Source organism: Myotis yumanensis, unplaced genomic scaffold (assembly GCF_028538775.1).
Source record: "Myotis yumanensis isolate MYYU_CA2020_CCGP unplaced genomic scaffold, mMyoYum1.0.hap1 SCAF_19, whole genome shotgun sequence".
Taxonomy (NCBI): Eukaryota; Metazoa; Chordata; class Mammalia; order Chiroptera; family Vespertilionidae; genus Myotis; species Myotis yumanensis.
Window position 1 is genome coordinate 24,665,368 of NW_027223770.1, and position 25,291 is coordinate 24,690,658.

A 25,291-nucleotide genomic window follows, 5' to 3' on the forward strand; every position below is an offset into this window, starting at 1 on the left:
CAGATTATGCTTGCAACTAGGTAATAATTCTTATATATTTTTACATCTTTATATCTGACTTGTTAAAATGAATAAAGAATGAACAGGGTACTGATTTGGAGGAGTATAATTTTTCAGATGAACCTGCCCAAGAACACTTAATGCCAGTCTTCATTTCATTCGACTTTTGCAGGATTACAAAGAGGTAATTTTGCAAACGTTTTAGAAGGTGTTACCTATTTTCCCAGGACTTCTCTTAATCCTTTGAGAGTCAGATCATTATTTTTGGAGGCACTCAGCCTGTCTTCATCATGAAGGTTCTCAGATGCCACCTGGCCCCACTCTGCCAGAGCCTCACTGGGTGGTAGCTCTGCATGTGAGTCTCCAAAATCACTCATCGACTTCACCAAATCCTGCACAATTTACAATTATTCTTTGTGATGTATTTGTCTCCGAGTGCACTGCACTGTCAGACGTTCATGACACGCAACGATCAGAGAATGTGGCCATGAGAGACACCGACACGACAGGTCCAGTGGGGAGATGAGGGGAGGGGAAAGAAGAGCTTTGGGTTTGTGCTACGCTAATTTGGTTTCCCCTGCCACCTCCGAATAGCACGGACTCAGGATAATAAATACCTAGACTAAGCATGTCAAACTCGTGGCCCGTAGGCCCCATGCCTCGTTTACTTGGCCGATGTTAGCCTTGAGTTTGACATGCTTGACCTAGATAATGAGGACTGCCCAAAGCAGAAACAAGTAAGGTGGGGTTGGCCACCCTGAGAAAGTCTACCCACAATGCTCTTTCACACCGTGCTGTGGCGCCTACTGGCCCGTACAGACTGCAGAGCCACCCCCTCCTCCCAAAAGAGCCACCAGACGAAGGCCACTTGGTCAGATGACACTTTAATTGTCTAGAAATATAAAACCTGTCTTTGGAGACTGTCAGGAGCCACATGTGGAACAGAAGAGGAAGCGGAGGCACAGCACCGAGGGCCCAGGGGAAACAACAGGCCGGGAGGTCAGCGATGGCTGAAGAATCCTTGAGGATGGTTATATTTAAACGGCTTCATCCTGCTGGGACCCCTAGAGGAACAGGAGAAGGGGAATCAGTTCATACCATGCCCTTTGGGCTGACTGAAGAAATTATGGTTACCCGCACAATACTGTACAGCTGTTAGGGGAAAAAATAAACGTGTGAGAAAAGCAGACTGCAGAACAATATGTAAGGTGTGATACCATTTTTGTAAAAATGTCTATATGCTTGCAAATGCATGAACACAGGCCTGGAAGGGCCCTCACTGACAAAGGGCACTTCTCGGGACAGGGTGTGGGCACCCTCACTTTTTAATATATTTAACAACTGTTGACTGTTGTTTCTATGTTTAACAATAAACATGGTTTAGTTCTATAATTTAAAAAAATAAAGGAAAAAACTTAAAAACCTCTTTTGCAAGGAGAGTCCCATGCAGGAGGGAGGTAGGACTCTGAAGTCAGGGGGTGAAAGGAATCTGCAAAGTTAGATGCTGTTGCTGTAATTTTGTAAGTTTTACAGATGAAGAAACAGTCTCAAGGAGTTAAACTATCTGCCCAGCATTATACGGTCAGAAGGTGGCAGAGGCCAAATTCAAGACCAGGTCCGACGCCAAGCCTTGACCTCATGAAGCTTAGGTGCTTCGGCTATCATCCCGGGCCCCCAAGCAGAACTTCACACAGGGTCCCCTTCCACACAGCTCCCCAGTAACTGATGTCCAGGTGAAGGGACTCCTTTATTCATCTGCCTATGATTGACATTCAGTAGTAACCACTAGGTAACACCCTGGATCTTGTTCTTTGTAAGGGAAGGTAGGAGGGAGTGTGTGTGCACGTGTCAGGGATTGTAGATACAGAGAAAAAAGGTTTTAATCCCCACACCAGGAAAACCACTTACCTAAGTGTGGGTTTATTCTGCTTGCACCGTGCTTGGCACTTCATATGCTCCATCTGGTTTAATTTCACCCTCCCAACCATACCTGAAGTGAATGTTGTTTTACCAGCGAGGAATCCGAAGCTCAAAGAGACTAAGTATAGACCCTAATCACACAGGTAGGAGCAGCAAATTGAATCTAGGTCTTTCTGGCCCCAAAGCTTTTGCTCGTAACCATGTGGTCATATACCTCCCAACACCAGAAGGGCACTGTCATTTGGGCAAGTCTAAGCATGCGTCTGATGGAGAACCCACAGCCTGAAGGTACCCACCAGCCTCTGTAAACTTTTTGTGCTGAATGTTGGGACTGGCTATGCTAAATAAACTTGTTGCATTAAAAAAAAAAAAAAGTTCAGCTTCCTGGCTTGATCCCAAGGGTCAGGACTTTAGGTCAAGAACCTCACACTTCACCAGTCATGGAGTTAATTAGATCTGAGTGGCCAAAGCAGCACCTTCCAATGCCCTCACAGAGCTCAGCGTGGGTGACATACAAAGCACTTCAGAAAAGAGGTCCCTGGGGAACCATTAGGGAACAGAAAAGAAACACTGGCCATGTGAGATCCCACCCTAGGAATGTGCTACAGCAGGCTGGCAGGGTGGGAAGAGCTGAGGTCTCACACAGACCCATGAGGGAGAGCAAGGCCTAGAAGGCACCAACATCCAGCACCAGCACCACCTCCCAGCAGCCACTGGGGGTTAGAGCTGGTTATTATCAGATAGCACCACAAATCACCCAGGCGGAGGTGCCAGACACAGAGGGGAGGATGCTGGGGACACGTTCCCCAGGCTGGGACTGGTTGCCTGAGGAGGTGAGGGGCAGATAAGACACCTCTTAGATTGATAGGGAACAGGGGGATGTCCTGATTAGAAACAGATTCTAGCCTTTCCCCTTCCCAGACACCATTCCTCTCCAAGCCCTGGTCCCAAACGGAGATGCCTGAGCAATATGAACTCGGGAGTTCTGGAATGCACTCTAAGAACATGAGTAAGGGGACAAAAGCGAGAGAGAACCCCAAAGCGAAAGGAAAAGTACCGACAAGTGCTAGGAAAGCAGGCATGCTCAATACCGAGCTGTCAGACCTGCTGGCATTTTGTGAGCCCCGGTCTATGCTAGGAACCATGCTGGAAACTTCATGTAAATTAGAGCTAATTTATCATGAGCCTGAAGGTTGTATTTCCTTCAGCCTTTAGGAAACAGACTCAGGGCTGAGCTGAAGTGATTCTTCCAAGGTGAGCAGCAAAGCAGAGATCTGTACTTGTGTTTGTCTTCCTTCAAGGCTGGCTCCTGATGGAAGCCCGACTGCCTAAAGCTGTGATCCTCAAAGATGTGTGAACGCCTTAGGAAGAGCACAGTAGGCCTGGTGGAGGTGCATCTAGATAAAAGGCTGATTGGACAGTACAGAAAGCATGGAAAGTAAAATTCAGCTAAATCCTCTTGGTTCATGGCTCAGTGCTGCTCACTCAGTGGGGGTCCCCTTCAGAGGGTGCTTGTGAAGAACTGGGCCAGGCTGGTAAGCACGGCTGCAGGAAGTTTCAGGAAGGAGGCAGCAAGCTCTCCCCAGGAAATCCGGCAGCAGGACTTTAAATTCCTCTGTGAACAGATCAGTGCACCCGGGAACAGGTGTGTCCTCTATGCCAGGCTCTGATCTCTGCCCCAAATCCCCGTGAGAGGCAGGACTGGAGGTCCCTGGCACTCTGACCCCTCCCCTCACCTGAAAAGCCGCAGACACATCTTCTCCTGGGGAAACTCCTTGGGCCCCTCCACGCTGTCATCGTGGATCTCGGTCTCCAGGTAGACGTCCAGGAGCACGCACAGGCGCTGCAGCTGGTTGGTCAAGAGCTGATGGCCGGGCCGGGGCCCACACAGCTCCTTGTAGCACACGTTGACCTCGCTCTCCATGGCCTACAGAGTGGGAAGTCCGGACACTCAGCACGACCTTCAGACTGCTGGGTCTGACAGCTCCACAGAACGGCAGCTGGGCCTGTGCAGGAGCTAGCGCACACCACATCAAGCCAGAATGGATTATCCTAAAGCTCCCCGTCCTCAAATCATGGGGTCTTCCTGATTCTGACCCATAGCTTTCCCTGCCTTGCACATCCACAGCCAAGAGGACGGAGGTGTGTAGAGAAGGAATCTCAAGCTGAGATCCAAGTCAGAAGGAGTTAGAGTTAAAACATGCTCCACAGCCTTAAGGCCACCACGAAATCAAGTCATCAGGCACAATAATAATTAACAGCGCCCTAACCGGTTTGGCTCAGTGGATAGAGCATCGGCCTGCGGACTGAAAGGTCCCGGGTTGGATTCCGGTCAAGGGCATGTACCTTGGTTGCGAGCACATCCCCAGTAGGGGGTGTGCAGGAAGCAGCTGATCAATGTTTCTCTCTCACTGATGTTTCTTACACTCTATTCCTCTCCCTTCCTCTCTGTAAAAAAAAAATCAATAAAATATATTTTAAAAAAAATAATAATAATTAACAGCTGCAATGATCTCATACTCATCTCATTCCAGCAATCCTATCCTCTGTCCTAGGAATTACACAGTGTCCCAGCCCTTAGCTCCCCAGAGAGCTCCTCCTGCTCCTCTTGTCACCCCAGCAGGGCCTTACCCGAATATTGTCATCATTGCTGTTGGTTTTCTCCCCTTTCCAGTTCAGACAGAGCTGGAAAATGGGTGGGATGGAGGAGTAGCCGGGGTTCAGCACCACAGCTGCCTGGAGTTTGGCTGGGAAGGGAAAGGAGGAAAATCAGTTGTGACCCAGATCGCCAGCCATGCCCCGTCCCCAGCGGGCCCCTAAAGCTAGCTCTGAGGTCCCCTATTAATCCGAGTGCTCCAGAGCACTTTTATGTTTGTTCTGGAATCTCCGAAGTGGAACTGCCAGGTTGTAGACGTGATGCCTAGGACAGTCATGAGGATTAAATGAGATAAAGTACTCACTTAACAGTGCTGTCACATTCATTACTATTTGCTAAGTCCTGCAGCAGGATTCCACATCTTTCGCTTTCTTTTGGCAATTTCCAGGAATGTTTTATTCTCAGCCACCCCCCTAGCCTAGAACCACTGTTATGAGCAGAACAAATTACCTGTGCCCCTTTCCACGAGTGCCATGTAGTAGAGATTGGTGTCCCCAGCCAGTCCTGCCTCCACAATGTCTTTGGTGAAATGCAGCTCCTAGAAGTCAACACGGACAAGGAATGAACTGCTGGCTCCTTTAAAACCTCCTGCCCGCCTGGTGGAGACATCGGCCTACGGCCCCCAGGACAGCAATGATGACCCGTCACTCCTCTACCTACCACGTAATCCTCATGGGCAATCGTCACCCACTTCACCAGGCGAGAGACAACCTTTGCAGGGAAGAGGTAGTGGCAATCGCTAGTAACTGGTACAATGCCATGTTCTAAAAGAGAGCAAGACAGGTGGGGTCACAGGTAGAAATCAGGTGCCACAGCTAGGTAACCAGAATCCTCTAGAGGGCTCAGATGGCCCTGCCAGATGTCTAGGTACACCTGGCACTCAGTAGGTGCCCAGGTCAACGTGTGCCAGGAATGCAGGCACATCAACCTGACTTCACCCAGGGCTACGTGCTTGTGGCCAGACCCAGTAGCAGCATTCATGGTGCTTTATTCTTAATGTAAATGACAGTCAGCAAAACAAGAGCCTCCAGCCAAAACCAATGACAGTGCCGCTGCAGCAGTGACGATTAATTAGATCGAATCGCCGAGAGGGCTGTTTCCATAGCTGACCTTGATGGAGGAAAAGACTGAAGTGTTCTGTGTCAGTTCCTCTAGGGGAGAAAGGCTGGAGAACTGTTCCAGCGTGAATTCCTGCTGGCATTTCAATAAGCAAATATGCCAACACAGTAAACGCTGCCCAGGATGACAATCATCCAACCTTGAGACGAAACAAATGCAGCAATGAAGTATTTACTGAATGAATAAACGAAAAGAAGCCCCATATGGCCACCACCGTGGCCAATGGCCCAGCAGAATCACCTGGGAGCTTATGAAAGAGGGGCTCAGCCTTACCCTGGGGGGGTGTTAGCTCAGTAGGTCTCAGGGAGGGATGAGGAGTGGATCCCTGGACAGCTGTGTTCAAAGAAGCTGAAGGTGGGCTCCATGAATCATGACCTGGCTGCCCACTAAATATGTGTAGGATGCACACCAAAGCCGGACATCCGCTAACTTAGGATGAGCTGCCCCCAACCAACTTGTGCCACCAGAAGGCTCCGGGCCTCCTCTGTGAGCCCGAACAGCCCTGATGACCCTGGGGGAGCTCAGATCTGTGCTTGGATGGCCTGCAGCTCTCTCCAGCCGCCCTGCCAACACCGCAGCTCAGCAAGAGCCCGAAATCCAGCCCTCTTTCATTTGTTGTCAGGATTCCAGACATCTGAATGAAGAGCTAGGTTGTTTTGTCCCTGTGTTGAATGAATGGCTCTCAAGCCACAGCCCCAACACCAGCTTACCCAGGGACGCGAACTGTTTGTGGAGGGCCAGGCGGGACTGCACTCTGGTCTTCAGCAGTTTCATGGTGGTCTCCATGTGGCTGGAGCTCAGCGAGTGGTCAGCGATCACCGTGGGCTGTGGGTGACAGCAAGAGGCACACCTGAGTGCTCGTCCCTTCCTCCAGGCACCGCCTCTCTCCGAGGCCCTGCCTGCCTGTGGCAGCCGAGCTCACCCATGCCCTGAGGTGGGCACCTGACGGGGAGAGGCAGGGTTCACCTGCTGTGACAGGCCAGACGCTGAGTCCCAGCAGGAGCGACACAAGCTGCTGGGTTCTCAGGAGGCTGTGGCCAGCTCCTGAGAAAAGGAAAGCTTCTGCTAAGGGGCCAGATGTCCTGGGTTCTGCTTACACTTCATTTTTGGCCTCTTTGTACACAAGACCAAGGGGCAGCAGAGCCTACAGTTGTGCTGCACCCAGATCAAGGACCCAAGTTACTTTGATCTAGAGGGTTTCTAGACTCAGGGAGAAGGCAAAGGTACCTAAACACCTGTAGGCCTTGGGCATTTTAGTGTGCTGAGTGGAGGGAGGACAGATCATATCCTTAAGGGAATGCATTCTGCTAGTGTAAAGCCCCCAAAAGCCACCAGAAGTCTTTCTGGAGTCTGTATGGGTAGAGAGGAGGTAGAGCTCTCCAGCTAAGGAGATGGGATCAGTGTACACACCTGGGGCTGCTCTTTAGGGAAGTGGAGGCCACCCAGCTTCTGTACCCACAAGTAGGGGTGTCCTAAATCAAGCACGTAGTCTCTCAAAGTCAGGATGCTGCATAAAAGAGTAAAATAATTTTATAAGTCCTTTCTGCAACGGTCCCAGGATATAGTCTTCCTCCCAATCACCCCACACAGGTCGGCCCCGCAGGCTCAGCCATGCTTACAGCCAGGCTACCACAGTGCCTCTTGACTTGAGCGGTTCCCTATTGTAAATGTCATCTCTCCCATGTTCACTTTTCTCTTTTCCCGACAGTCCTCAACTAATCAGCAAATCTCAACAGAAAGGCGTGCACATGACCGTTCTCCTTACCACTTTACCAATCATAAAATAGTTTAAAATGTTTTTAATCCTCAGAGAATTAAAATGGTCAACATTTTTATTGTATCACATGTTCTTATCATGTTCCCCACCCACCCATCCATGACCGGTTTGCCTCATAAGCAGGAAAGCTCCTGTGTGCCCTTCTCTCAATAGAGCACTCTCCCCTGCCCCACGGTCTCCCTACCCCCCGAGAGGCTCTGGCCCTACCAGGTCTCCTGCATTAAGCTTGAGCCACCAGAGAAATTCAGAAGCAGAGAAGCTGAGAAAGGAGGAAATACTGCTGACTCACCCCACTTTATCAAACTGGTACTGATTGGCTGGATTCGGCGTTTTCTTTCCATGATCCCCAGGATACAAACAGCTCAGGACTGAGTCAGGAGACAGCAAGTCGCTGGAAAGGGAGCAGACTGCAGTGAGAATGCGGCCCAACACCTTGTCTCGAGGCAGACTTGGACATTCGGGGGTGGTCATGCCACTTTGTGTTGATGACCAATGCACCATTAATTGAATGTTTCCTGGGAGTCAGATGCTTTATACACCTGAGGTCATTGGATCTTCATCACCCTATGAGGTCCAGAGTATTATCATTTCCATTTTATAGAGGAGAAACTCAAGGCTTTGAAAGATATGGCTTGTCCAAAATCATGCTGCTAGTAAGTGCTGGAGCTGAGATGTGCACTAAGAAAAGGTAGTAGTACTGCCCTAACTGATTTGGCTCAGTGGATAGAGCATAAGCCTGTGGACTGAAGGATCCCAGGTTTGATTCCAGTCAAGGGCACATGCCCGGGTTGCAGGCTCGATCCCCAGTAGGGGGCATGCAGGAGGCAGCTGATCAATGATTTTCTCTCATCTTTGATGTGTCTGTCGCTCTCTCCCTCTTCCTTCCTCTCTGAAATCAATAACAATATATATTTTTTAAAAAGTCAGTAGTACTCTTACCCACCAAAAAACAAAAAAAAAAACCTATCCATCTGGCCAGTGTGGCTCAATGGTTGAGTGTCGATCCAGGAACCAGGAGGTCGCTGGTTTGATTCTCAGTCATCAGGGCACATGCCCAGGTTTCGGGGTCCATCCCCAGTAGGGGGCATGCAGGAGGCAGCTGATCGATGAGGTCTTTTCTCATCAAGGTTTCCATCTCTCTATCCCTCTCCTTCCCCCTCCCTCTAAAAGCAATAAGAAAACAAACAAACAAACAAACAAAAAACCCCTATCTCTTCAAAGTTATATGGTGATCAGGGCCTTACCTAAGGGGAGCAAAGCCACATGACACTGGAAATAATAATCATAACTTTTATAGAAGCAGAAAGATCCCTGTCTACCTCAGAAAGGAAGTGTGCAACTTTGGTGCTGTGTCTGTCACACTTTGACCAAATTTCACGCTGCTCACAAGAAAATGCCCCCTTTCTATTCGAAGAAAAAGACATTATCACCTGCACTGGAGACAAGGTGGCCCAGTGCTATAAACAGAAAGACAGTGACACCACTGCCACCCAACTGGAATGGCTAGGGCACAGCCCGTAATTAAGTGTGACAAGCAGAGAAGAGAATTGGGGGAAGCATAATAATAGAGGAATCTGATCACAAAGGACAACAGGGCCCACTCTTGCCCTCAACCAGTATAGAGGTCTCCATTTTTTCAGGAATAGTATCAGGAACAACTCAGGCAGAAGAGCTAATCCTGCTGCCCTGAGCCCCCAAAATGACTTCGGGACTTAATACCGCGGCACTGGTAGCTTTTGACTCTTCTCTGTTCTCCGTCTCTCCCAGAATCTCTGTCTCCACTATTACCCAGCAAGGGTCTGCCCCTTTCACTGCCTCGCATGGAAAACTGGCTAGAAAATAAATAAGAATTGCCAGTCCTTGGCCAATATTTGGTGGCTATTACTAACAGAATGAATCAACCAAAATAAAACAAAACAGGTAAAATTGCACATAAGGGTTTCTAGGTGACAAATCTTGACGGAAGAATCAATTTTTTAAACAGTTTTTACTGATTTTAGAGAGAGAGGAAGGGAGAGGGAGAGGGAGATAGAATCATCGATTGGCTGCCTCCTGCATGCCCCCTACTGGGGATCGAGCCTGCAACCTGGGCATGTGCCCTGACTGGGAATCGACTAGGTGACCTCTTGGTTCAGGGTCTATGCTCAACAACGGAGCCACGCTGGCTGGGGAGAAGAATAAAATCTCCCTGACAAAACTTACATCTGTAATATATATCTCAAGACATCTGACTTTGGTAAAAACAATAGACATGAAAGGGGAAGCTATAGTCATAAAAATACAACATCGAAACAAAAAGCTATTCAATTAGTCAAATCTTTGTTATAAAATTTTAATGGAAAAGGGATTGAAAAAACCTTGGTAAAATAAAAATGGAAAATGAATAAAAATAGTTTAATGGCTTAATGAAAAATTAATGGATTAAAATGCCCCAATGGAGATCATTTGGAAAATAATTTGATGAAAATTCAGCAAGGCTAGTATAATTCTGATTAAAATGTTTGTGTTAAAAACATTAATTCCCTAATGATTTAACAGATCCTGGCAAAAGTCATCAATATCGCAAAGATAGACAGCTCGGGTCTCCTGATGGAAGCACTCAACATCTATGACACAGTCCTGCCCCTCTGTCCCCTCCAAAAATTCAAAATGGAATTTCATCAATCCTCTAGATCTAACTACAATTTATATGAAATACATGGGGAAGGAGTAACCATAAAACTGTACTGTAGGGATGCAATCATCAAAATCTAATTCTGGAGGAAAACTACAGAGAAAACAACACAATTTCTCAACAAAAGATGGCAGACACATTCAGATGAAAAGGTGCCTGAGAGAAGCTTCACCCAATTGCAACATATGGACCATACAGAGACCCTGAGTCAAACCCAAACGGTAAAAACCAAACGAAAACAACTAACTTAGAGAAAACCAGGGATATTGCACTCTGACTGGCTACTGGGTGATATACTGTGATCATATCAAGGGGGTCAAAAAGACAGACAAATAAATAAAACCATCCATCAGGCTGGTGTCTCCAGGGGCCACAGCAGCCTGTACTGGAGCCAAGGCCTCTGGACTGGGGGTCTGGAGCTCTAGACCTAGGGCTTGCACGATCATATGCCCCCTGGACCTCAGTTTATCCATCTGTACAAGAAGGGGATGAGCTAGACAAAACTTGAAGGCTCACCTTCTTCAAAAACCCCGCAGGGCCCACCACAGTCCTCCTCCCACTGCCCAGGTTAAGGACAATCTGGGATTGAGCTGAGTGTAAAGTGAAAATCCCAGCACCTTGCGATAGAAAAAGAAAAGCTGTCAACCTGATAATGTCTGCCAAGTCGCATTTTCATGCTCTTCCAACACTGAGCTGTTCCTCTGCCCCACCCCCTCGATTTGCAGTATGCCGCAGTCACTTTTATCACCTGCTGTGTAGCAGGACGTCACTAAGTCAAGTCGGTCAGTGCTTTCTAAATACCAGTGACGTGCCAGGACTTCCAGGCCAAGTGGACATGACGACAGAATTCAAAGTAGGCACGAACCTCTCGGGGCCAGAGGAGAGAGAAACCGAGAGCAGCCTGGCACCACGGCGCTCATCACAGCCCCTCCCGTCCCCCTCCGCTTCGCCTGCTCCTACCCTGCACTGATGGGGGTGATCAGCTCCGTGGCAGTTGTCACTCTGGCTTTTACTGTCATGATGTTGAGGTTCATGAGATAGTAGAACGTCAGGTGAAGTACACTGTCATCTGGACGGGGAGGGAGAGAAAAGGATGCATGAGTTAAACACGAGAGCAGAGTTATTAGTTTTACAGACAGGGACGGCAATGAGGCTTTAAGATATTTTACAATAAAAACAAAAACTCAGTGGCAATTTAAGGTTGAGGAAAAAAAAAGGCAGAGCGTCTATAAATTTCTTGTTACTTCTCCCCGCAAAAGGTAGATATTCATTTCCCTCCCCTTGAGTGTGGGTTGGACTTACAGACCCTGCCTCTGACAAAGACAGTATGAAAAGGGAAGGATCAAGTGATCACCAAGTGGATCCGAGTTTACATCACCAGGAATAAGACACAATGATACCATGTACCCCTGACAATGAAGATAATCAGAGAAATAAGACATCAGAATCTGTTCTTGGGCAAAGAGGCCCCTGGCTTGCGGGGCCCTGTGCCCCTACAGCTGGCGGAACTCCTAAGTGCTATGGGACCCCCAGACAAGGGAGCCAGACCTTTGCACTTCAGGTCCAGCATGACGGACAGCGGGTGCCTCTTCAGCATCTCCTTGCGTTTGTCATCCAACTGGACTCCCAGTGTGGGTCGCCGGCGTTTCTGGACAAAGGAAAGAATGGACACGATGAGCACTGGTCGTACAAACTCTCTCCCTGCCTTCTCCCTACCGGCCAGGGCCTCAGCACTGCTGCCTGGGACCTGATGCTTCAGCTATTCAGTGGCCAGGCTCCCAGCAGCCCTTTCCTTCAAACCTTTCTTCTGCTTCTAGGAAGGATGGCACCTGCCAACTAGCAGGCCCCGGTGCAGCTGCTTGGCACGCCCACAAGAGGGAACAGCTCTCACCGTGGTCTGCTCCTCCTCGGCATCCGAGTCGCTCTCGTCATCTGCAGACACAGAGAGAAGGCGTATAGAGTGGAAGGGGCTCCTGATGCTCCCTAAAGCACCTCAACCCAGGGCGGAAAGGGGCCTAGACTCTCTGTCATTTATTAATGCTTCTATTAGGATAAATTAATTTGCTGCTTCATATCCAGTATAGAAAACATGATGCAAGAAAACAAAGAAAAATGGCCCTGACCCGTTTGGCTCAGTGGATAGAGCATCGGCCTGCGGACTGAAGGGTCTCGGGTTCGATTCTGGCCAAGGGCATGTACCTTGGTTGCGGACACATCCCTAGTAAGGGGTGTGAGGAGGCAGCCAATCGATGTTTCTCTCTCATCGTTGTTTCTAACTCTCTATCCCTCTCCTTCCTCTCTGTAAAAAAAATCAATAAAATATATTTTAAAAAAAACAACACAAAGAAAAATGACCTGTAATCACACCAACCATCTTTTAGAATTTTTCTTACATATTTTTTTATGTTCTCCTATGCCCCTCCACTGGTAGTGGCGGTGGTGGTAGCAATAATAGTAATAAAGTAACAATAGCAGCTCATATAATTTGAGTGGCTGCTATGTGCCCAGGATGATGCTAAGGGCTTTTGCATGCATAACCTTGTTTAATTCACATAATTCTACATGAGGTGTTACTATCCTGTTTGGACAGGTGACTAAACTGAGGCTCAAAGGTTAAAGAGCTTCCCCGGAACCAGTGAGCTAGTGAGTGCAGGGCTGAAATCCACAGGCAGGGCTTTCCCTGTCCCCATGAACATAGTCAAGCTCCCTGTTAAATAAAACCAGTACAGCTAATTCCAAAGGGCCAGCACTGCCCTCAGGTGGTGACTTGGTGTCCCCGGAGCCAGCTACAGAAGACAGGGGAGGATCTGACCAGCACATTACCTTGGGATTCCTCGTGAGGTTTAAACAGGGCCTTGGCTTCGTCCACACTGCCTTCGATCGCCACAGACAGTGTTTTATCTGGGAGCAAGAAGAAGTTTTGTATGACAGCCGCTGAGGGTAGGAGCTCAGCCGCACAGGCAGGCCAGCTCCGGGACTGCATCTCTTCTGCCTTTGTCACAGCTCCTTACTGACTGGGGTGGGAGGACAAAAGCCCTTTCTCCAGATGAAGAGAAACAGGTAGGAAACTTAAGTATTTTTTGCATCATTTACCGAGAACAAAGAACCCAAAGTGTAGATTCCTGGACAAGTATGACCTGAGACTAGTGGTGAACACCTCCAGTTTCAGGCTTATACCAAGGTACAGAAACCCCAACCTCGGGCCTAAAGCCACATGGTACTCTTCTGCCAAATGCCTTAAAGGTTCTCATGCAGAAACCGTAACTGTCACATCCCAGAAATAATGGCTTTCACCCGACTAAGTGCTCATTCTCTACGCCACACTACACCAAGCACCCGGCTGGCACTGTGCCATCTAACTGGGAGGCAGGAGGACAGTGGGCAGAAACCTGGACCCTGCAGTCCAGTCCTAGGCCTGAGTCACAGTTCCAATTCCCAAACGTGTGACCTGGAAAGTTATGTCAGAGCGCTGAGCCCCTGGTTCTGCATTTATGAAATCAGAATGTGACTAATGAGAGCTGGCCAGTCAGATGGTGAGGTGATGTTTATAATGAATGAGCAGATGCTTATAATTTTAATTATAAAATTAATTATTAAAAACTTGTAGTCTTCTGGTTGGCACCATTTTGGGGCTCAGCCCTTCTGGTTTTCCAGATGACCTGGTTTACAGCCTCCTGTGTTCCTCCTTCAGCAACCCTAACAATAATGTCTTTGCTTTGTTCAAGGTTACAAGTCCTACTCATACTCAGGAAATACCAACTCTAGACACCATCACCACCTCCTTCCCTGCCCAGGCCACATCGCCCCTCTGACAGTGAGCGAGGATCTCTTGGCCCTGAAGAAAAACATCACCCCCCTTCAGCAGAAAGCACCTACAGAAGAGACCCTGAACCCCTTTTGCTGAAATAATTCAGAGCCAAGATCCTTGAAGGGGGATATTGTAGGCAGTTAGACAGACTTGAGCAGAGCAAGGACAATGGCCAGGTACTGGTGGTCACCAGGATGGCAAGCCCCAGGTGCCTAGCACCGAGCAATCAATTATTGGGGGAGGGGGGGTGGTCATCTCCAGAGTGACCTTTCCTTCCTTAGTATATCGAAGGTCATGTGGTTTGGACCCCCAGACCTTTCCCCCCTAGAGATAACAGCTAGGCCTCAGTTGTATTTCAGCTCCAGGCCCAGAGAAACAACAAAAACCAGCCACGGTGACCAGTTGCATTGAACAATGACCCCCTGCTCTGGAGCCAGCCAATCAATCAGTGGAGACCACCACCTGAAAGGGTACGCCTGGAAAACTGCTGTATATTCTGTTAAGGTCTTCCCCTAGGACCTCCCCTAAAATCTCCACCTTTAAAACCCTTCGGAGGAAGATCCAGTGAGGTCTCCCTCCAGGGAGCAGGCCCATGCCTTTCCCATTTCCTTTCCCTCACCCTCCTCCTTCCCTGCCTCAGGCACATTACCATTACCTTCCTCACTCCCAAGCTCAAGGGCTCTTCCTTTAACTCTATAAATTGTTTCCTAGGCTCAAATCTTCTAGGAATTAAGTCTACCTCTGTGATTTACCAAATAAATGTTCTCTTACAAAAATAAACAAATAATACAATAAAAATTATCATCCAGGTCAGGGCACATACCCAGGTTGTGGGTTTGATCCCTGGCCTGGTGTGTATGGGAGGCAACTGATTGATGTTTCTCTCTCCCTCCATCTCCCTTCCTTTCTCTCCAAAATCAACAAAAACATTTAAAAAAATTTCCATCTTCACAACAACCCTATAGGAGTAACACTATTATTATACATTTTATACATTTACAGATGACAAAATTAAGGCTTAGAGAAGTGTGATACACAGCCAGGAAATAAATAAGCTAGGCTATTTGACTTGAGCTTGGCATCAAGCTCAGTTCTATTCAAGACCAGATGTATTCAACTTGAGCTTGGCATCTCAAGAACCATGCACCAGACCCAACATCTTCCTGAGTGACGCCTGGGCCTGCCTTTGTGGAGCCCCGTGGGTCTAGGGCTGCTCAGACAGACCACCTCCCCTCCTGCTCCATTCAAAAGAGTATACACATCACAGACAGTCACAAGCAGCCTGAAGTGACTTGTCCAATCGTACTAAGGAGGGATGGCAAACTTCCCCCAAGTGGCAGGGATAGTATTCCCAGGTAGCCAACCACTACTCTAACAAACTGCATGACCCATCACACCTTACCCCAAATAAGCTGGTTGCCCCCATCGACCACTGGCAAACTTTTGAGTAATTTAGTCCTGAAATTCTACAGTAAAATGGGAATGGAAATAGGTTGAGGTTTAAACAGAAAAGAAAATTACTCACCCTGTCTAGGGGGCTGGGAGGATTTCATATGAGCTGATGATGGAAACAGGAGGGAGGACAACAGGGAGGGAGGACAGGGAGGGAGAAGGACCCAGAAGACATAAGAAGAGAGACAGTGATGTGGTGGAGGAGGCATGCCCTGGTGGGGGTGGGGAAGAAAGCTTTAGGTGCTGGGTGAAAGCGGCAATAGAGCAAGAGGCAGGGTCTCCGAAACATCTCAAAACCCTGGAGGAGTAAAGGGCTGCCTTTAAGCTTATCATGAGGACACATTCCCTTACTGGGCAATTCACCGTAATGACATGCAGCCTGTTCGGGGCATGGAAAAGCCTAGAAGAGCTGGCTGGGACCTGTGTTCAGTTTCTGAAGCCGAGCAAGAGGTGCCGATCCACCTGCCAAACGTGCTTTGGGCTGCCTGGGCACCGCACTCAACAGCCGACCAGCCAGGCTCATCAAAGATTCAAAGCCATCCATTTTGAAATGCCCATCGGTTTAGTCCAGCCTCAGGCCAGCTAGTCAAAGCAGCCATGCTGGGTGGTGCACAGGGCAGGCAGCACTGGTCACCTGAGGGCGTCTGAGCAAGGCCTAGAGCTTTCCTCAGCCGGCAGTGCTTCCAAATGACCCCATCAGCCACAGCTGCTGCTCCCATGGCCCCTCTTCTGCACCAGGCCCCGTACTTACCACAGGCCTGCCCATACGCAGTGGCCTGGACAAAGAGGACATAGAGGGGAGGCGGCAGGTGTCTGGCCGTCTCATACTGTTTGTGAGCCTGGTCAAAAGGCATGAACAGGTACTCTTGCACCGGGAGGGAAGCCTGCAAGCATTGATGAGGATGAGGAGCAATTAGAACTTTCTCATAGTGCTGAAGGAAATTTCCAATCACTTTACAAACCTAAATATTTGCAGGCATATTTTTTAACAGGAAAAATTAAGTACCGCCCATACTCTTAGTTTCCATTTTTGTTCTGTCCCATTATCCCATTACAGAGTGTTACTGGGAATATTTCTGTTAACAATTCTAATTCTATGCCTAGTGTGGAAGGGAGGAAATGTGGACTTGCCAAACCCCAGAAAAGGGAATTTGTAATTTCTCTAGGGTCCTTTGCCAAGTTCCTTCATATTAACCATTTACCCTGCTTCATAAAACTATAAGGATTTAGACCAAATCTGGCTTCACAAAGCCAACAAAATCAGGTCACCTATATAGAAAGACATTACAGTTGACAGGTAAAGTGGGGACTTTTCCTCCTAAGGTACCTAATGGCTTTCAAATATGAGTCATGTTTTCACAGTGCGTCAATCTACTAAAAATCTTCCCCTGAGGTACAATCAGGGGGATCTAACAGATATGCACAGCACACTTAGGCACCTATAGACTTCGGGGGCTGGTTAAGACCATGTAGGGGGTAAACTAAAGAGTTTGCAAAAGTGGGCCTGGTCGGTGCGGCTCAGTTGGTTGGTCAAAGCGTGCACCGAAAGGTGGCCAGTCCAATTTCTGGTCAGGGGGTGCAGGAGGCAGCTGATCAATGTTTCTCTCTTACATTGATGTTTTTATGTTTTTCTCTCTCTCCCTCTCCCTTCCTCTCTCTAAAAATCAATAAAAAAAAATATATATATATATATTTTTTAAAAACGTGTTTTACCGGGATAAGGCTTTGGGATAGCCCTGGGCAGTGGTTGGAGTGTTGGCCTATGCACCCAAGGGTCTTGTGCTCGATTCGGGGTCAGGGCACGTACCTTGGTTAGATCCCTGGCCCCAGTCAGGAAGCATGTGGGAGGCAACCAATCGATGTATCTCTTTCACATTGATGTTTCTCTCTCTCTCTCCCTCTCCTTCTTTCTCCTCTTCCCTCCCTTCAACTCTCTAAAAATCCATGGAAAATATATCCCCGGGTGAGGATGAACAAACAAACAAACAAAAAGAAAGCACCCCCAGTAAACTTGTGTATATGTCCCTGAGTCCACCTGGCCAGCTTTTCTTCTACCCGGGACCATCCTCGAACTGTACCCTAACTCAGGTTAGGATAACACACCTGGCAAAAGCCAAAGGGAGACATGGCTGCTGACGGCTCGAGTCAGCAGGGTCTCCCTGGTTCTTCGGTGGAGGAAAACAGAGGCTGATGGGGTGAGGGTTTGGGGGAAGGCCCTCACCTGCATGATGCTGTTCAGGCGAGGCTGGAGGCTGCTCAGGTATTCCTTCTTCACTTCAATCTCCTTAAGGATCTTCTCCTTGTTGGAGAGGGACTCTCGGTACTTCTCCGCCAACCTGTGGGGAAAGGACAGAGCACTGTGCCTAGATGCTCCCCAGGGATACCCTGACATGCCGCTCACTGCCAGAATCCCCCTAATAAAAGCAGCTGGGATGAACCAGGGTTTCCCTAGCACGTACTATATGCCTGGCACTTTGAAGAACTCTTTACAAGCATTACTGCATTTAATCTTTATAAAAACCCTGTTAGAATCTGCTGGTGGGGTTCAGTGGTTGAACGTTGACCTATGAACCAGGAGGTCATGGTTCAATTCCCAGTCAGGACACATGCCCGAGTTGCGGGCTTGATCCCCAGCAGGGGGCGTGCAGCCGATCAATGATTCTCATCATTGATGTTTCTATCTCTCTCTCTCCCTTTCCCTTCTTCTCTGAAAATCAATAAAAATATATTTAGAAAAATGAAAAAATAAAAACCTTGTGTCTGTTAAAAACAAGCAAACAAAAAAAACAAGAACAACCCTGGAAGATAGGATCTTTTCTTATCCCCAAAGGAAGACATGAAGGCTCAGGGAGGTAGATAACTTGCCCAAGGTCATCCAGGAAAGAGCAAGCACGGAGCAAGGCTTTGAATCCATGCCTGTCTGGCCCCAGAGGCTCTGTCCATAACCTCTAGGGAATACCCCTTGCCATCATCTGCTCCATTTCTTGCCTCTAGTGGCAAGACCCAAACTTTCACAAACATGCGGACCTAATAGCTACAGGACCCGATGAGGCCATAGAGTGGCTTGAGTGGGGCCGGGCGGGCAGGATTCCAGACCAGTGCCACAGGAATACAACACTCACAGTTTAGCCTGTGCCGGGAGCACAGGAGAGTGACAGGCCCATCTGCTAAAAATTGACACCAATCCCTAAGAATCAGACTTAGTACTTATTAAATTCATAACATGGACCTAAGGTACAGAATACATTCAATAACCGAAAAAGGCAAGGGATAAAAACAGCTGCTTCTCTAAAGAAAAACAGTCCAATCCAATCAGGGAACGATTATGTGAGTTACAATTTGTCTATACATGGAATATCGTACAACCTTCTAAAATGATGTTTGCAAAGCTTTAAAAGAACCACAGGGGAAAAGGACAAAACCAAAATTAGATTTATGATACAAAAGGTATTTAGGTCTCAGGTGTTAAAATTTTAAAAGAAAGATTACTCCAACTTTCCGTTAACAGCCTTAACCGATTCCAACCTCACTTACAATGCAGTTGGCAAAATCTGAACTAACAGGTGTGCATTAATCACAAAATGGGGTTTGGTCTTAGAGACTACTCTGCCGGTTGCACAGAGCGTTGCTGTCTGTGGATCATAACAAAGTACTCTCCCCGAGGTTAAAGGGCCGTGTCTGCACAGGTTAACAAGGTCAGGAAGAGGAAAGCCACCTTTTCCGCTGCTCCAGCTCCCAGTCCAGACGTGCAAGGGTTTGCTGGTGAGGGTCTCCCATGGTGATCTCAGCCTTGCTGATATCTGGAGGAGCCTCTTGATAAAACTCCTCTACACTGACCAGATCAATTTCTTCATGCTTTGACCTATAGACAAAAACAAATGTCAAATTGCCGTTCTTAGGAACCCAAACTGTGGCTTAAGCAGGCTCCCAGCTCCTCCCCATGTACACCCACTTTGCCCAGGTCGATAGATACGCAGGGACATGCCTCATTCCAGGGCCACTGGCTCTCCATGGGCCTAGTCCCACTGTATTTTGGGTTTATCAGCTTCCATCTGAGCAATGGTTACAGGCTGGGCATCGCATTCTTTTCCCCTTTGTTTTCACACCTGGAGTGAGGGTCTATTTCCTCCACATACCCTTCCCCTCCAATAACAATCTTATCTAAACAGTACCAAGTCAAAAACCAGGAAAGTGGCAATGGTACAATACTACTCAGACCTGATGTGGATTTCACCTCTATTAGTATTTAAGTATTACTATGTGATGAATTTGTGGAGCAGATAAAGATCCCTCAAAAATCATCATCATTATTATTAAAAATAAACTAGACCCAATGTCTAATGTGCCCAAGTTTATTACAAATAACACCTTTCAGTTGGCACAAATGGGTCTGACCAAGCAAGAACACGCTCCCTTCTCTTCTACTCCTTCCTCCCTTCACATCTCTCACCTTGGATTTGCCAAGAGGCATTATTACATTTTAGAAAGAACACTGCAAACTCTCGTTTGTTCACCAAAGGCAGCTAAGCAGCAAGAAATCCCGGTTTGCAAAAATGAACTGGAACTTTAGCGATGAAAACTGGGCCAAAAGGTTAAAAGGACATGACTGGAGGTGAGCTGCTCCCAACAAGGCTGCTCAGAAATCAAACTGGTAATGAACGCAAAGGCCCCTACTAGGGAGAGACAACTGCTCTGACCAAAACTCAAAATGGTCACAGGCTTCGGAGTTTCTTTGTGCAGAAACTATTGCCTCCAACTAAAACTATTGCCTCCAACCTTCCCACTCAAAGTCATCTATTCACCCTTCTCCCAGGTCCTACCGTCTCCACAATCATCTGATTTCTTTTTTAAGAGACTAGCTCACACAGAGTGATGCGGGAAAAGGCAGTTACTAACAGACCATCTTGCCGAAGCCCTGGCCTCCAAAACTCACTTGAACTCCAGACATTTAGTGATCTCCTTCTGCAGGTGCATCACCTCATACAACAGGTTCTGGAGCTGCAGGTGATAGGCGTCTACTTTCTGCTTGGCCTGAAAGGGGGACAAGGTCAGAGGTGAGAGGGGCAAGTCAGGGTGGGGCGGGGCAGAGCAGAGTGGCAGCCAACTCAGAACAAGGGGTAAAGGGCACTGAGAAGGGGATGGGGAGGAGGGAGGAGAAGGAGGATTAAACCTCTCAACTCCTACCTCATGGGTCTGATCTCGTCCTTTCTTCAATCTGATGTGGGCTAATCGGTTAAGCTTCTTTAGAGTCATGAAATGAACACAGCTCAGGATCCTGCGATCTTCAATCTCAACTGCCTGCGGGCAAAGAAAAGCTGGTAAACACTGCAAGAAGCGGGCACTGACTCGCTTCCTTCGGCTCCAAAATAAGAACATGGGAGGAGGCAGAACCATGAGAAGAGTCAGAGAGAAATGAAAGAATGACTGTACAAGGGAAGGGCGTAAGGTTCTCAGGGCAAAAAGCCATTTCTGATTGGACCAAAGTTAACAGGAACTGAATAGGGAGCAAGTGCAGCCAACGCACAAAAACATCTGGCCAAAAAGCCGGGTTTATTCATTTAGTAATAATTTTTGTTCTGATTTCCTTGTACATATCCACCCTTATAACAGCAAGGGTATTTACATGTCATTTCTCAACACCTAGCAAAATACTTAGCCCTTAGCCCTGGCTGGTTTGGCTCAGTGGATAGAGCACAGGCCTGCAGACCAAGGAGTCCCGGGTTCGATTCCAGTGAAGGGCACATGCCCGGAGTTGCAGGCTCGATCCCCAGCGGGGGGGTGCAGGAGGCAGCCAATCGATGATTCTCTTTCCTCACTGATGTTTTTATCTCTCTCTCCCTTCCTCTCTGAAATCAATAAAAATATATTTTAAAAAAATACTTAGCACTTAATATACATTATTTGGATAAGTTATCAAATTATAGTTAGGGGAAAAATTCATTATCCTGTACTTTTATTACCGTCACTTGTGAGTGGATGGTGATGAGAAGTTCCAATAAATTAATAGATAGGTCCCTAGAGTGCCCAGGCCCCAACGACCTATTCACGGCTAGGACAGGAGGCCAAGGTCAGGATGGGCTCTCTCTGGTAATTGCAAAACAGGTGCAACCGTGCGGACCCACCGGGTTCATATTTGCCTAGTCCACTCCTTACCGCATCCTTGCCTCCCCTGCTCTTCAGGTCCTGGATCTCGGCCATGAGTCGCTGCAACTCCTGGCACGTGTACTTGTACAGCTCATAGTCTCTTCCAGGGTCCCGCAGGTCCACCTCAGCCTCCTCACTGTAGTATTTGCCTTCCTGTGGAGGCAAGGATACAGGCCTTGAGTAGGGGGTAGAAGTCTCCCAGTCAGGACCAGGGACATGGGCTGAGATGAATAGCAATGAAACCCAAAGCAGGTCTCTAAAGGATCTGGTCCTCAAATCAAATGTTTTTCTTCTTTTCAAAATGGAAAAGAACTCTCTTCTGATTATAAAGGAATGCATGCTTAGTGACAGATTCAGTAAGGAAGGAGGAGTATAAAAAACAAAATAAAAAATGGGGGGGAGGGTGGTGGTAGTAAGAGATCCACCAAAGGATTTGCATGCATGCATATAAGCATAACCAATGGACACACAAGTAGGGGGGCGAGGGCATGTGCTGGGGGGCGGGAGGGGCCGGGGAGACATATGTAATACTTTCAACAATAAAGAATTTAAATTAAAAAAAAAGAAAAAGTCTTCTTGGTTCTTGGGATGCTGCAGCTACAACTGATGGGGACACTCCGGCTCTGGAGAGCCAAGTGAATTCTGGGCACCTGATTAAACAGAGGCTACCGGAAGGTTGTCCCTGTGACCCTCAGCTGCTGCGAACCCACAGCCAGGTGCCCGGCAACAAGCTGTACTTCCTCAGCAGCATGGCAGCCCGGCGAACCCCACCTGCTCGGGGTCAGAACGATTCCGCTTCCCTTCCGCTGGAGCTCCATCACTTCGAATCACTTTGGGCTTCCGCTTCTTGCTCGACTCTGATGACATGGTTGCTTGGCGAGGTCAGGAAGAAACAGTAGAGACCTGTTAAGAGGAGAAAGCTTTTGAGATTTTCCTGTGGTCAGAAAACTTAAGTTTAACGAGCAGTTGTGGTCACTTACACCCTCGGTAACTCAAGAAAAGACTCAACCTTTCAGCCCTAGCGGGGTAGCTCTGTTGGTTGGAGCATCATCCTGTACACCAAAAGGCTGTGGGTTCGAGTCCTGGTCAGTGTGTGTACGGGAGGCAACTGATGGATGTTTCTGTCTCTCGCCCCCTTCCTCTCTCTAAGCATATTCTTGGATGAGGATTTTTTTTTTTTTTCGGGTGAGGATTTAAAAGAAAAACAGACAACCCTCCCAAGCAGCAATTAAATCCTCTGTAAAAGGAGGGGGTCATCCCTCAGCCTGTCCGAAATGAACTCATCTTCCTCCTCTCCACCTCCTTATAAAGGCGCCTCCACCACACCACTGACCAAGCGCTTAGTCCGGCTGATAGCACGTCCCTGATACTAATGCTTCATCACCGTGGGTAATGTTCTCATTCGCTCTTTATACAAACCTTTCAGATAAGAACAAGCACGTTTTATAGATGAGAACACGGAGCATCAGAAAGCGGAATGACTTGCCCCGGCCGACACAGCTGGGATGTCCCACCAGTGCTCTTAACCCCATTACTGTGCCACCTCCTCATCTGGGGATGCCGTCAACTCCCTGGTGACCCCCAACATTTAAGAGAGCAGAGCCTAGCCCTGGCCAGTGTGGCTTAGTGGATAGAGCGTCGGCCTGCGGAATGAAGGGTCCTTGGTTTGATTCTAATCAAGGGCACTTGCCCACTTTCTGGGCTTGATCCCCAGTAGGGGGCATGCAGGAGGCAGCCGATCCATGATTCCTCTCATCATTGATGTTTCTCTCTCTCTCTCTCTCTCTCTCTCTCTCTCCCTTCCTGTCTGAAATCAATAAAAATATATTTAAAAAAAAGAGCAGAGCCTACATTTCATGGAGCTCTCGGGTCAGGGAGCATCCTCCCTCTGCTCTCTCTCCTGGCTGTCACCACAGCCCCCCGAGGTGGGCAGCAACCCCTCCCGTACCCCAACAAATCGGTCACCAACCACCATCCGGGGAGCCCGCAGCTCGTGGGAGTGGAGCCAGGGAAACCGAGTTCTGGGACCAGTCCCTGCCCTTTCCTCCGGGCCGTGTCCCCCTCACAGACCCAGTGAGAAAAGAGGCCCTACCTCAGGGGTGGCTGTGGCCAGGGCCAGGAAGGCCCCCCGTGGGCGAAGGCAATGCAGACGATGGGGAGCGGGGCCTCGGGGGGCACAGCGTGATCTTCGATGACAGCGGGCACCTGAGGAGCAAGCGACTCTTTCCGATTCCTGTTAGAAACGGCCGACTGCTCCCAGGAGCATCTGCCGTCCCTCGTTGACCATCTGTGAACCCCGACGTTCCTCGCTTCACGAAGGGACTCTATCGCAGAGCCTGAGACAGGGAGACCTGGCCGGAATCATAAAAAGGACCTGTCTTCACTTTAAATCTATTAACTTCTTATCATAACCTTCTGCACATGACAAGTGAGCCGAGTTTTATGTTTATGACAGACTTAATGGTTTCAAGCAAATTTAAATTTTAAAAGTGGCTCGATGCAGCCCTGACCGGGTGGCTCAGTGGGTGGAGCGCCCCCCCGGGCCCCCCAAAGGGTTACGGGTTCGATTCCCGTCCATACAGGTTGCGGTCAGAGGCACCCCTGCCCCACGTCGGGGTGCCTATGGGCGGCAACCCACCCATGTTTCCTTCTCACGTCGATGCTTCTCTCTCTCTCTCAAAATCAATACAACATATTTTTCAAGCGACTTCATTAAGAACCTTTAGGAAACGGTCCTACATGGTATCAGCTGATTTTGGCCAAAAGACCTGAAAGGCTTCCGTGTGAGCAACCACGACTGGGACCCAGAAAAGCGTGTCTTTCACAAACTTGAGCGCCCGGTACATGGGCGCTGTTTTCACCACCGCCTTCGTCCTCGTCGTCTAAAAAGGCTGCAACGTGGGGCCTGGGACGCTGCAGCCAGCATTGCCCACGAGAGGACACGGAGCGCGCAGCGGCACCGAGGACGGAGAACCCGGGCCGGACTCCGGCCCGAGGACGCCCCCCGGGCGGGCGGCCCGCCCCGCAGCCCCCGAGCCCCCGGCCTCGCTCTGCCGCCCTCCCAGGGTCCCGACCCCCACTCGCCGCCCCGCGCCCCGAACCGGCCCCCGCGTTCCACTCACTTCAGGCGGCCGGCCGGGGGAACTGCAGCCCGCGCACCATCGAGAAGCGGAAGGAAGGAGTGAGCTGCCGGAAGCGCGGCACGGAGGCCGGAAGTGAGGCACGGAGGCCGGAAGCGGAAGGCGGAGGCCGGAAGCGAGGCGTGGAAGCCGGAAGCGAAGCTCGAAAGCCTGCGATGGCGGCTGGCGCCCAGTGCTGGCTGCGGTTTGGTGACTTGGGCGTCAGGGGCTGAGGCAACTGGGTTGCCAGGGAGGATCCCACAGCCATCACCGCACGCTGCCCTGGGAAACCAGGAAACTGAGGCTGCGAGGGCAAAGACTCAGTGTGTTTCGTTCACTCTCCCCCCAGCGCCTTAATGCCCGCGACTAGTAGGCTCTCTGCCAAGTATTTGTTGAATGATAGGTCTTTTGCCCAAGATTACACAAGAGTCGGGGAGTGTAGAGCCCTGGCCGGGTCGCTCAACTGGTTAGAGCCTGGCGATTGCTAAGGTTGCCGGTTCCAGCTGGGTTAGGGCACATACAGGAATCCACCAGTGAATGCATCAACAAATCGGGGTTCCTCTCTAAAATCAATAACTTAAAAATATTTCAAAGTGTGGCAGTGTGAAGATTTGGACCCCTG

At 48.9% G+C, this 25,291-nt stretch overlaps 1 protein-coding gene across 2 annotated transcripts; it reads right to left on the minus strand.

The window, feature by feature from the left end:
• Positions 1-868: 868 nt before the first annotated feature.
• THOC5 (THO complex subunit 5) lies at positions 869-24,725 on the minus strand. Of its 2 annotated transcripts, XM_070399352.1 has the most exons (22): positions 24,673-24,725; positions 23,643-23,901; positions 22,322-22,453; positions 21,560-21,703; positions 20,591-20,704; positions 20,340-20,437; positions 19,122-19,268; positions 17,628-17,742; positions 16,158-16,290; positions 15,480-15,512; positions 12,970-13,047; positions 12,038-12,078; positions 11,695-11,794; positions 11,107-11,215; positions 7,762-7,863; positions 7,106-7,202; positions 6,406-6,520; positions 5,237-5,340; positions 5,027-5,114; positions 4,552-4,667; positions 3,657-3,847; positions 869-1,064 (listed from the first exon to the last, which is right to left on the minus strand). In XM_070399352.1, exons 3-22 carry the CDS (start codon positions 22,415-22,417, stop codon positions 1,001-1,003), a joined length of 2,085 nt encoding a protein of 694 aa, XP_070255453.1. In that variant the 5' UTR covers positions 22,418-22,453; positions 23,643-23,901; positions 24,673-24,725; the 3' UTR covers positions 869-1,000. The 2 variants fall into 2 exon arrangements, with proteins under 2 accessions (XP_070255453.1, XP_070255454.1); XM_070399353.1 differs by lacking the exon at positions 15,480-15,512.
• Positions 24,726-25,291: the final 566 nt, after the last annotated feature.

Coding starts and splice junctions, on each gene's coding strand:
- THOC5 (XM_070399352.1), bottom strand. CDS start 22,417: ATGTCATCAGAGTCGAGCAAGAAGCGGAAGCCCAAAGTGATTCGAAGT. Junction 12,079..12,969: donor ACCTCACGAGGAATCCCAAG/GTAATGTGCTGG, acceptor CTGTGTCTGCAG/ATGACGAGAGCGACTCGGAT. Junction 11,216..11,694: donor GCTGGACCTGAAGTGCAAAG/GTCTGGCTCCCT, acceptor CTCCCCGTCCAG/ATGACAGTGTACTTCACCTG.